Below are 15,071 nucleotides of genomic sequence, written 5' to 3' on the forward strand. Positions count from 1 at the left end.
TGCATGTTTGAATGGTCTCTCGAGTGGTCTATCTCAAGCTGGCTACTTGAAACTGCACGTCTGCTGACACCACATGCTGTCTGCTAACAAGGCAAAGATGCGATGCAGAGTCTGGTGCTCTTTTCTTTTTTTTTTTATTCTGTGATAACAAAGCTCATCAGTGGGCTTTCTTTTCTTTTTTTTTTTCTTCTACGTCTTTTACCATTACTTGCAAGCGGTCTTCTTTCCCCTCCATCAGTCTTTCATGATAGTTTTTATTGTTAGTACCGCTTGTTAACAGACATGCTTTGAAGACCGGTGTTGTGTTTTGTTGTATTGATTCTTACGTCCTTTTGGTAAAGCTGCTGGCATACATGACACAGTGCGCGTAAAATTCCGTAAAGGAGCTGGCCATGTTTATCCAATTCTAACCTGCTCCAAATTTATGATGTGCAGCCAGTTTTTATGAATGGAAAACATTATCTTCCTCTGAAGTGTACTAAGAAGCTGCAAAGGCAGCCTATATAAGTTTCTCAGGCACAAAGCTTTGCACTTGAAAGAAAAATTATTCCTTGTTTGGGAATCAAGCCCGGGATTAACATCTTTGTCACAGTGGTCACAGCCGTGCCACAACTGTTTTCAATTTCTATGATTTCATTGGAGCCATATGTAATGCACATCATTTTCTTGTAATTGGGGAAAAAATAGCACCTTTTCAAATTTCATAATCAGAAAAGAAATTATGCCTGTAGAATTTAACGTCAGAAGAAAACTCGTTTTTAATGTTAGTTGCTCTTCTAGTCTTTATATAATCCTCAAAGGCTAACAAGGATTCTTGAGATGTTGAGGACCACACAAATAATGATGGAATAAAAGAGGTTAGGCACAACATTGAGAGCTCAGAACGTATAATTTTAGATTGGAGAGCAAGTGTGGGTCACTCATGTGCTATTTGAGATTAAGAGGATGACGTTAATTTCTCCTATGGCCTCCTGCGTCTTTTGCCAGCTTGAGGAAGTTCATGCTTTCTCACTTTCCGTGGCATTAATGAGTTGCCATTCTAGTCTTGTGCAATTGCTGCTTTTGTTTTTAGAGCTTTCTCCGCTTGCTGTGTGTTGTGTTGGGTTCAGTGTCTGCAAAGCAATAAGTGGGACTAGTCGCTTCATGTTATTTCAAAAAGCATGCTGAATCGGACAGCAGGGGCAGTATTCTCTGATGATCACTTTCATAAGTACTTTCACTTTTGTGATACTGATGCCAGATGTATCGATGTCAATAGTGCCAGGGTTTCTTGCACTGGGCTTAGATTACATGCTTGAAATTGTGCTTGCCATGCCGCCCGTAGATATCACAGGCATCTATGGGCGACACAACGTCACTCATACAGCATCTCCATCATCAGCCTATCTCCGAATGTGATTGCCCGAGAATACTTCCGCAGAAAATGAGCAATAGTGACTGAAGCACAGGTACACAAGACTGCACTTTGCCTTTCTGTATGAGTGTTTCTGCCACCACTGTTTACGTTCTGCTCCACGATTCAGCATGCTTTAAGAAATCGTGTCGGGTGTCCACTGCTGCAGCTGCTTCTTCTGTGGCCAATCCAGAGGTGAAGGAAGGCACCCGCTTTTTTTTTTCTTGTTCTTTCGTTTTCGTTCCACCCACCCCCTGCGTAGTGCCCGTGCGTGCCCAAGTCCCCAAGAGTTTTGGTTTCCCCGAAATTATTTTCTCCCTTAAGTCGGGCGCCCTAAACGCCGTCACCAAACACCTGGCCAACCTGGGTAAGTGCAGCTCACTGGCACCCCCTACCCTACCCTCTCTCAAACTCCTCCCTTCTCACCTTCTCTTCATCTCACCCTGTCCTTGCCCCGAAGGTTCACTTAGTGCAGCGTGACAAAAAATGAGTCAATCGAGAAAGCCAAATGAGGAATAAAACGAAAAGAGGGAAGTACTGAGGAGGTCACGTGCTACAACACTTGTGCAGATGCTTGACATTTACCTTCCACGACAGCTCAGCCAATTTAATGTTCTGCTGATAAGTGCGAGGTTGCGAGTTCGATTCCCTACCGTGGCGGCCACATTCGGAGGAGGCAAAATGCAGAAAAACGCTTGTGTGCATCACCTTATTTAGGCTTACATTTAACAATCCCAGGACATAAAAATTAATTCAGAGCCCACCACTGCGGTGTGTCTCATATCCCCAGTGTTTTGGTACATTTAATTCCTGGGAATGAATCAATCAATTTCAGTCAGTCAGTCAGTTCGATACATGGGGGACAGGATATGGGTTCTGCATTATTACTGTTATTATTTTTGACACAGTCATTACTGTCTGCTTTTTTTTCTTTAGCTTTCTTGTACTCTAGCTATACATAATTGCCACTTACTTCACATTAAGTTTTAATTAAAATCAGCGCTTGTGTGTCCCCTGCCTTCTATGCCCATTTGTGGTTTTCTTTTTTTCTCTTTCTTTTTTTTTGCATGCTACAAGAATTAAAAACACTATAGTGATTACCCTAGTCTTGCACAATACTAAGCAGCAGTTAGTCATGAAGTAGTTACACAAAAAAGGGCTCCAAGTACACCATTAGAGATACTGTGCGATGTTTTCATATGGTGATGCAGTTGCTTTGTCATGGAGCTTCACATGTTTGTGCAGATATTTCGATCTGAGCTTGCATAACGTCATGCCAAATGCACACAATTTGTGTCATATTTATTGCGCACTTTCCTACCACTGTCCCTATGCTCTTCCTCTTGTTCTTTGATGTCTGCATTATGTTGTCATGATGTGCGAGTGAACATCGCCTGACGGGGATCTTGTGACTATGGGCCCTTTTTGCTAATTCACAAGTGCACTTCTCTATGCTGCACATTTGCCTAACAAATGGCATCGTCATTGTTCAATTGAAGACGAAGTGCTAGCTGTACATGCTGGGGCTTGTCTCTAATGCATGTTTTCACCACGAGAGTCATGTCTACATTTTTAATGTCATAATACAAACAAAGCATGCTTGTACATGCTGTTTGCAAAAATGATTTAGCTGCCATTAGTTGGTCAAAAGATGGTCTATAGTGCTTGCGTTCCCCATCATTTCTTTTTTTGGTGGAAGCATTTACTTGCCTACGATGAAGTGATTTGTGTCATCTCAAAGTGTGTCAGCTGATTGTGTTGTCATAGGAAATGTGTTGTCAAAGCACATAAGTGCTTACTGATAAGAGAAAGAAAGGGTTTTCTAGCTTGCAGTGACTTGCAGTGGCTACAGCAGCAACACAGATTGTTACGCTGTGTAGCTCGTTTCATTCAGCACACCTGCAGTGGTGGCTCGTTAGCAAGTCGCAGCTTTGACTCCTGGCCACTGTGGCCATATTTTGAGGAGGATGGACTGCAAGAAACTCTTATGTATCGAGCATTGTGTCTTCTATATTAAAGATACATTAGAGAAGCAGCAGTCAAAGTTAGTCTGGTGCCCTTCACTATGTCATCTCCCATAGTGCCTATCTGCGCTCTTTTGTTGCATTAAGCTTCACCGATCAATCAATCAACGAATCAATCAGCCAAGCAACCAACCATTTCACTAAGCACACAAGTGATGGTGCAGTGTTGTTTACTGTCCACACTGTAGCCTCGAATCTGACCCATGCAAGCTTGATTTTGCCCGTTTTGAAGTATTAGCTGAGGTCAAAGTAAGTGCAACATTATAGAGAGATTGTGGCATTTGTTGCTGATGTGTAGAAATCCAGCCTGTTTGTTCATGCCTGTCAGGTTCTGGCGAGGTGGCATGTTGTCAGTGATGTGCAGTTTCAAGCAGCCAAGTTGTGATGTGCGAGTTAAACTTTCGATAAGAGAGATTTTCAAGGTTAAAGTCACCTATATATCATGCATCTTGTCATATAGTACTGAGTTAACCATCTGTTTTAATGGAAGCAAACTCATTAAAGATCTCATGTCGTATATATTGCAATCCTGTCACGTGTTACAATTACTTGGAGAAGCAGACACCATTTGCAAGTTTAGACTCATATTAGCCAGTTAACAGTTTTTCCAACAAACTTTGTAATTAATTACTTTAGAGCAGCATGTGTCCTAATTTTGGAATTGAAGAGGAGCAGTTATGAAGTAATTATTATTTTAGAGTAAATCCTGCGCCTAATACCACTTTATAGAACTACGTCTTCAAAATCTGTGGAGAAATGCACTTATGTTCCAGCTAACACTTATCGCCACTATAGAGGGCCGATAAGCGTTAGCTGGAACATGACAAGCATGAACAGGGACAAATGTAGTTAGGTATTCAAGCAATAAAATTTTTCAATTCTGTGAGCACATCTCTCAAAACCATGTAGTGCTATTATCTGTAGTTTCCAAATTATTGAATCTTTAATGTTTTGTGTTACTTTTGGGTGACTGCGTATTTTTTTTTGTAAATGTGTAAGAGAATGCGTGGTAGCCCATGCAGTTGCATGCCGCCCAGACTCATTGTGCCCTGTATGTGCCGCTGTGTGCGTTGTGCGGTGGGGAAAACTGACCACTTGCAGACCTCTCAAACCTGGTGCCAGACGAGATGCCGGCGTCACGGGGCAGGGAAGCCAAGGAGCGGAGTCGTCGGGTCAGGACGCCGGACCTGCCCGGCCTCAAGCCGCTTCCTGTCTCCCTCTTGATGGACGTCAAGTGAGTGGTCGCCAAAAAATTGGTTCAGAATCGGTAATTGCCATGGCGGCATTCAGCAGCTCAGAGGCAGCTTAATCAGTACTGTCAGACCTTGATTAAACAAATACTAACTTAACAAAATTTTCTATTTAATGCACTTTTGATTCCTCTGCAGGTATCCATAAGGCAGGGGTGGAAGTGGTACGCCATTTGCGCCATCCTGCTCCAAACTGCTTTTCCTGCGCCATCCTGCTCTAAAACACAATTTTGCGCCATAACTCCGCCGCGCCGGCCACTTCGATGTTTTACCGTCAAATTTAGCGAAGCCTATGGGTTATTTTTCCTCTCACTGTGGGCTAGCCGATCTGATCCAATCCGATCCGATCCGATACTTCGTGCGAAGCTGTTTGGTGTTGTGTTTGTAAGCTGCTGCCGTTGGATGCTGGTCGCCTGCAAGCCTGGACATGAGCAAAAGTAAGTGTATTGAAGCTACCGAATCTAGAAAATGCTACATTATAGCAGTTATGTAACTTAAATGCTCAGCCTTGAGGGCAGCGCAGACAGGATTGTCTAAAAGCGAAGCTGGGTGGTCATGCCTTGTAGCTGCAGTGGACGAAAATGTGGCGCCATTGTTTGATTTTTCGTGATATATGGTATGCAGTAGGAAACAAGCTAGTGCCACTTGTATTTGTTGGTCCTCGCTTGTCATCAGGTCAGGTTGTCGAGCATACTAAATTCTCGATTATTTGACCCCCGTTTTCTCATATAATTCGAAATAGCAGCGCGGTCCCAAAGCCTATGGTGTCGGACGCTCGCTAGTTCGCACATGAGAAGGTTCGCACTGGTTAATTATGGCGGGGCCGCTTCGAGGTATTTAGCTGTCTCGTGTGCAGTCTAAACTTTCGAGAAAAAAAAAAAAACCGCTGCAAAGTATTCTACAAACACATTTTAGACATAAATATTTATTCATGATCCTAGTATAGTTGTAGAACTCAAGTGCCTGAAAATTCTTTCGTAGACCACAGTTCCAGGAGCAACTTTTTTTTACTCTTTTTCAGAACGATGCACCAAATTCAACGCAGACGTCCTGACCAAAAAGGATGGCAATGGGGACCTCATATCCCTCTGGTGTCGGCCAAGTGCAAAAGACAGTGATGGCTTTTGTGTGCTTTGTAATGTTACAGTGCACTGCGCGCAACATGGAAGCTCAGCAATAATGCGCCATGCAACGTCTCTTAAGCACATCGAAAATGCAAAAGAACATCGGAACAAAGACGGGGTCCTAACCAAGAGCACTACCATCCAAAGCACCCTAGATTTCACGAAGAATGCAGTGTCACTGTCCCTGCAAGGAAATGTTACAAGAGCTGAAACAGTTTTTGCTCTTTCTGTGGTATCCAACTCACTCCCATACACTTTGGGAGATGTGGCAACAGCAACATACCCCAATATGTTCCCTGATTCACAGATAGCAAAAGCCTTCCAATGTGGCCGCAAGAAAGTATCTTACATCATATCTGATGGCTTAGGACCATACATTAAAGCCAAAGTGCTTGAAGAACTTGCAAAGCCTGAGGTATTCTATACCGTAATGATCGACGAGACCCCAGTGCCCGAGATGAAGGTGCAGCAGCTGGATGTGCTCATCCGGTATTTCTCTGTTAATGCACAAGATGTCGTTGTAGAGCACCTTCAGTCATTTCACATGGGGCATGCCACTGCAGATGAGCTCTTCTCCTGTGTTGAAGATGCACTTAACGAACTTCCAAAAAATAACATGCTCTGCTTCTTCTCTGATGGGCCAAATGTTATGAAGAGCTTGAAGGGTAAAATAAAAGCAGAACTTAGCCCCAACATGATTGACATTGGGGAGTGCAGTCTTCATAAAATGCATAACGCATTTGCCACTGGTCTCAACACTTTCTGCTCTGAGATTGAATGTATTGTCACTGATATCCATCAGTACTTCAGATATGCCACAAGACATGCGGACATCAATGATCTCCAACAGAAACTTGGATTGCCACAGCTGGAGTTCCTGCGGCACGTAAGCAGCAGGTGGCTGACACTATTACCAAGTATACAGCGTGTGCTTAAGCTGTATGATGCTTTGAAGTCTTTCTTTTCCAAGGCTGCAGAACCAAGAAAATCCTCATCTATAAGGCACAATCGCCTCGCATCTGCATTTTCTGACAACACGCTCCGAGCACGACTCCTTTTTGTTCAGAATGCCGCCCAGCTCTTTGACAAGTTTCAAACCTTGTTTCAGAGCAAAGAGCCTCTTCTTCATTTATTTTATGATGAAATAGTTGCTGTGGTCAAACAGCTGATGGGCAGATTTTTGCGGCAGGAGTCGTTTGTAGATGTAACTGGTTTCCATTTGAAGAATGTTCAAGTTGAATCGCAAGCTAACTGGAAAGTGAAACCTGAGCTTGGCTTAGATACTGAGAAAGAAATGGAGCTTTGGACACCAACTCAGAAAAAGGCTTTCTATGTCAAGACCAGAGCTTTCTATATATCCTGCACAAAGTACCTCGTCTCAAGGTTACCTTTGGACAACAAAGTGCTGTTCCACAGTAGATTTTTGAAGCCTGGTGTAGTAGGAGACCACTACACAACGTCACTGCGCTACATCGCGAATGCCCTGCCACAAGTCATGCCACCCAGCGAAGTATCATCTCTAACTGATGAGTGGTTGCGCCTTTGCTGCGAAATTTCTGACTGGGATGTTTCAACAAATGTTGTTGAACACTGGGTTAATGTGTTTGCACTAAAAATGCCCACTGGCGAACCCAAATACCCAAGACGGGGAAGGCTCGTAAGGGCTGTTCTTTCCTTGCCGCATGGCAACGCAGACTGCGAGAGAGGATTCAGCGAAAACAAGCAGGCGCTTCACCATCGAGCCTCTTTGTCAATAACAAGTGTGTCAAGCCTTCGTCAAACGAAAGCATACTTGAAGCGTTATGGGGGTGACGTCACAAAGGTGCCAATCAATAGAGATCTCCTGAAGTGTGTTGGAAAGTCGTACAGTGGTTATCGCAAACGCGTTGAAATGGAAGAAGAATCAAAATCACGCAAACGGAAATGTGACGAGCCACTGACAGAAAGCAGCGAAGAAAAAAAGCTGAAAGAGGAAAAGGCCACCCTGCAGTGCCGTCTATCCACCCTGAAGGCATTACTTACCAGTGCCGAGGAACTCATCAGCACAGGAGTAAAATCGAAGGACATGGACAAAGTGGAAACTGGAAACGTTTTTCTCGTTGATGTGAATTCCAAATTGCCGGCGGTGCTTGAGCGCATTAGAATGATAGATTCCACGCTGGAATCTAACAAGTAATTCTAACAAGCAAATTGAATGCTGAATAAAATGATTTTCTTTGCGTTTTTTTGTGTGTCAGTGTGAAGTTGCAATTATTACAAGTACTTTACTCTAGAAACATGCTCCAAAACACAATTTTTGTGCTCCAAAACATAACTTTCGTGCTCCAAAGCTGCTCCGGAATGGCATTATTACTGCTCCATGAGCTGCTCCAAAATGCTCAAGCCTGCTTCCACCCCTGATAAGGTCTAATGCGTGAAAGTATTCAAGCATTAGACAAAATAAACTCACTGTCTCGCCTAATGTAACAAAGCTTTGGCAGAGGTATCAGTAGAGAATTGGAAAGAATGTCAGGTCAGCCTTGTTGGTATTCCATATTAGCTTACTAGCGAGCAAAATACACAAGGGCTTTACAGTTGCCACAAACACAGAGTGCTTTGCTTGTGTCTGTCGTGCAGTGCTTGTGTGTGTGCTTGTAGGCTAGTTAAGGAATAAGCCACTGAAAACCTTTTGTCTTCGAAATTCCTAGGAATTTATTTGCGCATTGCCACAGCAAATGCATTGTCGTGCCAGTCTGAGGTGACTTTCTTTCGCACGCGTGCGTGCGTGCGTGCGTGTGTGTGCGTGCGCGCGCGCGCACTTTGCTGCACATTGCAGAGTCTCAGCATTGCAGGTTTAGCATCGGCTCTACTAGACGCCAGCCGTCTGGCAGAGCTGGCAAAACAAAGGGGCAGACTATATGCGCAGTAGGCTCACTGTCTACCTGCCGTAAACAAGTATGCCTGCTGCTGAAACTAGTACATCTTTTTATTTCACTCCTGAATAAATATTATGTTGATTACTTGAGCGTTTTAAATTGAACGAAGTTCTTGATGTAAAGAAATATTTCTTGGCAGATTTAACTGTTCTTGATGTTGCCAGTAAATGCTGCTGCCTTATGTCCTGATGAGATGGTTTCAGAGAAAGCACTCTAGGGGGCAGTAACTACGATTTCCCAGTTGATATACAACTGAAGCGCAGAAATGAGCTGTTTGGGTAGCTGCTTAAACTGATATGAATGACACTCGTTGCAGTTTGACTTTTTTGCATGTTGTTGCTTTTTAACTAATAAATGGTTTGTGTGAATCACTAGCAGAAATGCGATTTTCCTTGCCAGTCTGGATACCTGTTTATTCTACCCACCTCCGGGGGCGGCTCAGTGTCTATGGTATCCAGCAGCCGAGCATGAAGCCATGAATTTGATTCTTGGGCCGCTGTGTCGACACCCCTGTGGGGAGAAAACTGCAACTATGCCTGTGTACCAAGCATTTTGCACACATTTAAAAAAAAATAAGCTTCAGGTGGACAAGCCTACCCTTTAAAGGCCAGGCAGGGCATTCGATTGCATCTCAACAGTCACTCTATTAAAGGCAGAATGTCAATATAAACACAAGATTTTAGTAATAGCCATTCATGATATTCAAGTGAATCTCAACAAACATTCTATTGAAAGCATATAAATGTCAATCAAAGCACAACAATAGTTTGATAATGTCCATGTAGGTATTCAATTGCATCTCAACATACATTCTTTTGGAGGCGATATAAACAACACTATTTTGTTCATGACCTTTTTCGGGCAATTCAGAGCCTTCCACTACTCTGTCTTTGTGTTGCATTGTGATGTTAACTCAGGTATTCAACCCATCGGTCAATCAATCAATGAAATTATCCCCTTTGTTCTACTGCAGGACGGTGCAGGCAATGACTGAGGTCAAAACGGACATTGGCTTCGCTCGGGCTTGGGTTCGCCTGTGCCTGGAGAAGAAGCTGCTTTCCAAGCACCTCAAGAAGCTGCTCTCCAACCAGGAGCTGCTCAGGTTGGTGTTTGAAGGACAAGGAAAACCAACAAAACCTGCATGAGACAGGGCAACGACTTTATCCAGTGAAAAATTTTAATCAGCTTCACATCATGGTTTTAATTCAAAACATAATTTGGCACCTTCGTATGCAAGTGCAAGTCTCTCTCTCCTGCTTATTTGTCATAACCATTATCGGCAGCCCACTGCAGAACAAAGGCCGCTCTCAGACACCTCCGGTTATCCTTTCTGTGCCTCACCTGAACTAACTCTGTGCCAAGAAGTTACATAATCTTAACATACCGCCCAGTTCTCTGCCGTCCTTGATTACACTTCCCTTCTCTTGGAGCCCGTACTGTTATGCTAACCCAACCTAACTGGTTAATCATCCTGCGCATTGCATGGCCTGCCCAGCCCCCGTCCCTTCTCATAATCTCAGCTGCAAAAGTATTCACTCACATTTGATCCCCACTTCACCCTGTTGTTAACCCTTTAATGATTAATGCTTTAATGATTAATGATTTAATGATTAACCCTTTTAACGAGGGAACATGTAAATACTAATAAATGTGTTTATATTCTATCTAAATGTGCAGAACACATTGATAATAAGCATAAGCGATGAAAATAAAAAATATCTTACGAGACCTTTTTTCAGCAATAGAGAGAGAAACACCAGGCAGTAAACTGGAAGTGGGCTTCACCCGAAGCCACTTATGGCATCGCTTGGAATATTTACACACAGCTCTTGTCATATGTGAACCATGGGTGTGCATTTCATTTGCTTTGCATCACGTGTGTGACACCACTGCAGCTGGAGGTGTTGCGTTGGTCTGTCTGAAGTGTGCTTTCAAAAGAAAGCGAGCTACATGCCAAACTTCTTCTTCCTCATCCTGTGTTCCCGACCTAAACCAACAAACGATGCTTGCTGCCTCTGATTTATTGTTGGCCAAAGACATTTAGCCGGAAACTTTGTACTCAATACCAAAACCCAGGAAGAAAAAAAATTTTTCTGTCAGTAACTCGTCAATAAAGGGTTCATGTTATGCCTGTCATATTTATATCTGTCATTTATTGCATGCTTGTTAGCTATCTTGGCCCCATAGGTTAGTAATGGCAGAACACAGAGACGTACGTCTTTTTCCCCAATGAAATCAACAGGCTTGAAAAGTGTATTTCCGTAAAGTAGTAACAATAGAGATAGGTTTTGCAGCCTACTAACCCATTGTATTTTTAGTCACATGAGCCAGGCTCGATGTCAGTTAAAGAAAATCGTCAGCAGAATGCGACAGAAATTAGGCAAGCACAAAGTATCTGTCATTCTTCTGCAATACCGTAACATTTACAATGCTTATCAAAAACGTGTAATCAACGTGCTTCCTATACTCGCGAACAACTTTTCTTGGCTATGAAGCGAAAGCTACGGGGGCGGAGCTTCTGCACATGACTATATTCGTACGCAATGTAGTCCAGGCGCACTCCACACCAGTTTCGGTTTCGCCAACCTCGCACCTCTTTAGTTTAGTGAAGGATGATAGAATTAACTCGCCGTGAATCAATGTTTATTCAGATCCAATATGTACCAAGTTCTGAACAGCAAGCATCGCAGCCTGCATCAGAGCTCCAAAGCAGCCGTATGGCATCGGTTAGGACTTGGACGCGCAATCAACGCTGGCGTCAGTATAGCCGGCGCAGCAGTCAGCTCGCCCTCTCACTCGTTTGTACATTCCAAAGTTTGCGATTTGCAGATAGGTTCGCTTGATTTCTGCGCAGATGTTGCACTTTGTGTGTGTGTGTGTGTGTGTGTGTGTGTGTGTGTGTGTGTGTGTGTGTGTGTGTGTGTGTGTGTCTGTGTGTGTGTGTGCGCACGTGTGTGTGTGTGTGTGCTTCAACAGTCTTTTGTTGCTAACATTGGTCAACAGCCTCCCAGGGGAGTTGATTGGCGGGACAGAAAGCGACAAATACTTACCAGAAGACACGGGCGCCATTTTGCGTTTGATGAACGGGCAAAACATGTGACGGTTTCCGGTGTGCAAAAACTTCAAAGAGCAAACTACAAATAGATTAAAATAACAATAGCTAACTGGTGAATGTTACATTTCGTTTCAAATTATGTGCTGTAAAAAACAAAAATAATATTGTTTTCTATTTCCCACGTAAGAAAACGTGAACAAAACTGCGGGGCTACTTCCAGCAGCGGTGAAAGAGGCGCGCTTAGTCTCCGTAGCCTTCGCTTCATAGCCGAGAAAAGTTGTGCGCGAGTATAGCTGCTCCTGGGCTTGTGCACTCCAGGCAGAGAAGGCTGAATGAGTGTGGTGCTAAAACACACCAACGTTGAGAGACTGACTGTTAGTGAAGCGCTGCGAGTTTGCTTTTGCCCATGTTTATTTAGCATGAATGTGTGTCATGTTTATTTATTTATTTATTTATTTATTTATTTATTTATTTATTTATTTATTTATTTGATGCTGTCAACCCCGTTCTTGGGGTCATTACAGAGAGGGTGATGTTCAAGAATGTGTGATACACAATTTTCATTCTATGTAACATACAAATTCACTGATGCTATTGGTAATTAACAGAAAAACAAGGAACAAAGAAGAGTGGTTGTACAAAGAAAAGTCAACAAATAAGTAAATGCTCGTAGCAAAATTTAGTTTACATCATCGCATCATGTTGTAGAAGCACATGAAGATAACGCTTTTCATCTGTTTAAAATCTGGGCTTTGGTAAGTTTGACTCATAGCTCAGATAACTTTGCCTTAGGAATTGTGTCGCATGAATGTGTTTTCAGCCATTGTGCACGGCGCTATACTGAATGTAATGTCTACACCACCCAAAGTTGTGTTCTGCATTCTATTGTGCTGATTGTCAACTAAACACCACTTGGCAAAGATGTCTGTGTTTAATAAGTTTGCCATTTGTACTAGAAGTGCACACAAAGTGCTGCCAGTGCCACATACAAGGGCAACAGCACTTAATTATTTGCAAGGTTTACCCAATCTGAGACTCAATGCACAACAAACCTTGTTGACACTTGTTGTTCTTGTTGTTATCGTCATCACCAGTGTTTGCGGTGCTGCCGTCGTCACAGATTCGGGCCATAAAACCCAACTTACTGCAGCTAGCCAGTTGTCATCAATGTTGTTGTCGTTGTTGATGTTGCTGTTGTAGTTTAGCCAATTGGTTGCTAATGTTAATTGCCAGTGCACTGACTGTCGCGCATATCTATTTGCACGTACGTGCAGGAGTTCCTACAAGCGGCACGCATTCTTGCGGTGCGATGACGAGAAAGAGCAGTTCCTGTACTACCTCCTCACGCTCAATGCTGTCGACTATAAGTGCTTCACCAACACCTACACTGCCACAGGTGGGTAGTATGTAGTACTATATGCTGTAATATCTATGTAGTATATTACCCATGTAGGATGTGGGATTCTCATCCGGGTTCGGTTCTTGGGACAAAGGAACGACAGCACAGTAGTGCAAACAATCACAAGGGCATTTATTGCACCTTTCATAAATCAATGCCTGCTAGCCGAGTTGCCATCCCCAAAACATGCCGATGGGCGCGCGACAAATCTAGGAAGTCCGACTCACCGCGGCCGGGTAGCGAGTTAATGTGTTCACCCCCATGCTGGATCCCAACGCCTGGTCATTCGCGCGTACAGTCATGCGAACGGTGGCGCATTCAAACGAGGCTTCACGAGACGGTCTCGCAGACCATGGATCGGCGCACGTGCAGAATGTCTGCGCTGCTTGATGACCTCGAACCAAACAGGCAGAGCATTCTCCTTTACGCACCCAAGTAACCCCACCGTGAGGTGGCATTAGCAGCACGACACTCGCACCATCTCTCATACTGTGCTTCAACCACACCGACCGCCGCGGGCCCCAGGCCACATGGCGAAGCCGAATTACAGAAGACGGGAGCTATGCGGGGAAAACAACATATCAGGGGATGCATGAGAGTCGCGCATCCCCACAAGTAATAATACATAGCACCCATGACATGCAAGAAATTTACCACAGCTAGTTGGGTCAACAACATCCATCGATGTTCTTAAGCCAAATCAACCTTAAAAACAGACATGCTGCTGCTACACGACAAACCCAGTGGCTGTTGAGATGCTTCAATAATTGGGTGCTGAGTACTTGTGCACTGACATCAGCAACAGGTCTGCATGCCTGAAACAAACAAAGCTTTGATAAAAAAGAAAATTTAATGCATTCTTATTCCTGCAAAATATTTTTTTAATGTTTGTAGATATTGTGTAAAAATTTTGGCTACATTACCATTATTATTTTTTTAGAAGATAGTGGCTGCACTCCTCATTGTTACACGAGAATAAATGGCTTTTAAGTGGAAAATACTTTCTTGCTGCTATCTTTTTTTTCTTTTTTCTAGAAAGCATTGCTTAGGCACACCAACGTAAATATGCTGCATTGAGGATGCATTTCGGCACCACTTGGCAGAGTTCCGCACAACTCTGTCAACTTCACAGACAATTGACTCAGTGCTTGAGTGCCTGTACAGCCTTCATGCAGCAGCATACATGTGCTAACGCTGCTTTTCTTTTTTCATTTTTTTTTTCGCATTTGTTTTATCAGTGTTTGAGTGCCAGGCTTGGAACTCAACTGCGGGATCTTTGGTTTGATCTCAGGTGCACCTGCTCAGATATCTTTCTAATTTATGTGCACGTTAAAGTACCCCAGATGGTGCAAACTAACCCCAAGTCTGTGACTACGGCGTGTCTCATAACTATATCATGGTTTTGGCACGTAAAACTCCAGAATTTAACTTTTTACCTTAAGATATCCTTCTCATTATGCCAGGTCTTGCTTGAATAAATGTACGACAGATGAACAAAAGAAGGACTCGGTCTGCCTCCTCGCTCATGACTGCTGTGTGTAGTTTAAAACAAAAAACAAAGTTATTTGATAACAAGGTTGTATAGAGAGGGTTTCATGACAGTTTTCGTTCGGTGGCAACAATATGCGATACCGTGGTCAGCATCAAGCATCAGCCAGAAAGACAGCCAGCAATGCAGCCTCTGTCACAGCCTCGAACGGGCATTTGAAAAGGCTGTCAAAATGCGCAGCTCCATGCCGGCGTCGGTAGAGCGAGCGAAGCCTAACAAACACATATTGGATGTAGCGGAGAGTGTAGCATTACTAAACCCTGACATGATGAAGTGCTTGAAAAGACTCTGGCATAGCAAAGTAAATTGACTGTATATATTGGAGCACTTGCAAAGGCTTGGGTAGATTTTAGGCAATGCAA

The 15,071-nt window shown here is 43.4% G+C and overlaps 2 protein-coding genes across 5 annotated transcripts in view; both read left to right on the plus strand.

Moving 5' to 3' along the window:
• Positions 1 to 15,071, plus strand: part of pns (DENN domain containing pinstripe) — a 69,023-nt gene that overhangs the window by 31,347 nt on the left and 22,605 nt on the right. For 3 of the 4 annotated variants that reach the window (XM_055078005.1, XM_050192513.2, XM_050192514.2), the window contains 4 exons: positions 1,656 to 1,760; positions 4,519 to 4,651; positions 9,680 to 9,808; positions 13,036 to 13,157. In XM_055078005.1, the coding sequence (XP_054933980.1) occupies positions 1,656 to 1,760; positions 4,519 to 4,651; positions 9,680 to 9,808; positions 13,036 to 13,157 (489 nt within the window). The remainder of the gene's footprint in view (positions 1 to 1,655; positions 1,761 to 4,518; positions 4,652 to 9,679; positions 9,809 to 13,035; positions 13,158 to 15,071) is intronic. The other variant, XM_055078007.1, reaches the window with a different exon arrangement.
• LOC140213743 (uncharacterized) lies at positions 4,876 to 8,014 on the plus strand. The gene is made up of 2 exons (XM_072285024.1): positions 4,876 to 5,104; positions 5,689 to 8,014. The coding sequence occupies exons 1-2, from the start codon at positions 5,095 to 5,097 to the stop codon at positions 7,965 to 7,967; spliced, it is 2,289 nt and encodes a 762-aa protein (XP_072141125.1). The 5' UTR covers positions 4,876 to 5,094; the 3' UTR covers positions 7,968 to 8,014.

This window comes from Dermacentor andersoni, chromosome 10 (genome assembly GCF_023375885.2).
Source record: "Dermacentor andersoni chromosome 10, qqDerAnde1_hic_scaffold, whole genome shotgun sequence".
In the NCBI taxonomy this organism is placed as follows: domain Eukaryota; kingdom Metazoa; phylum Arthropoda; class Arachnida; order Ixodida; family Ixodidae; genus Dermacentor; species Dermacentor andersoni.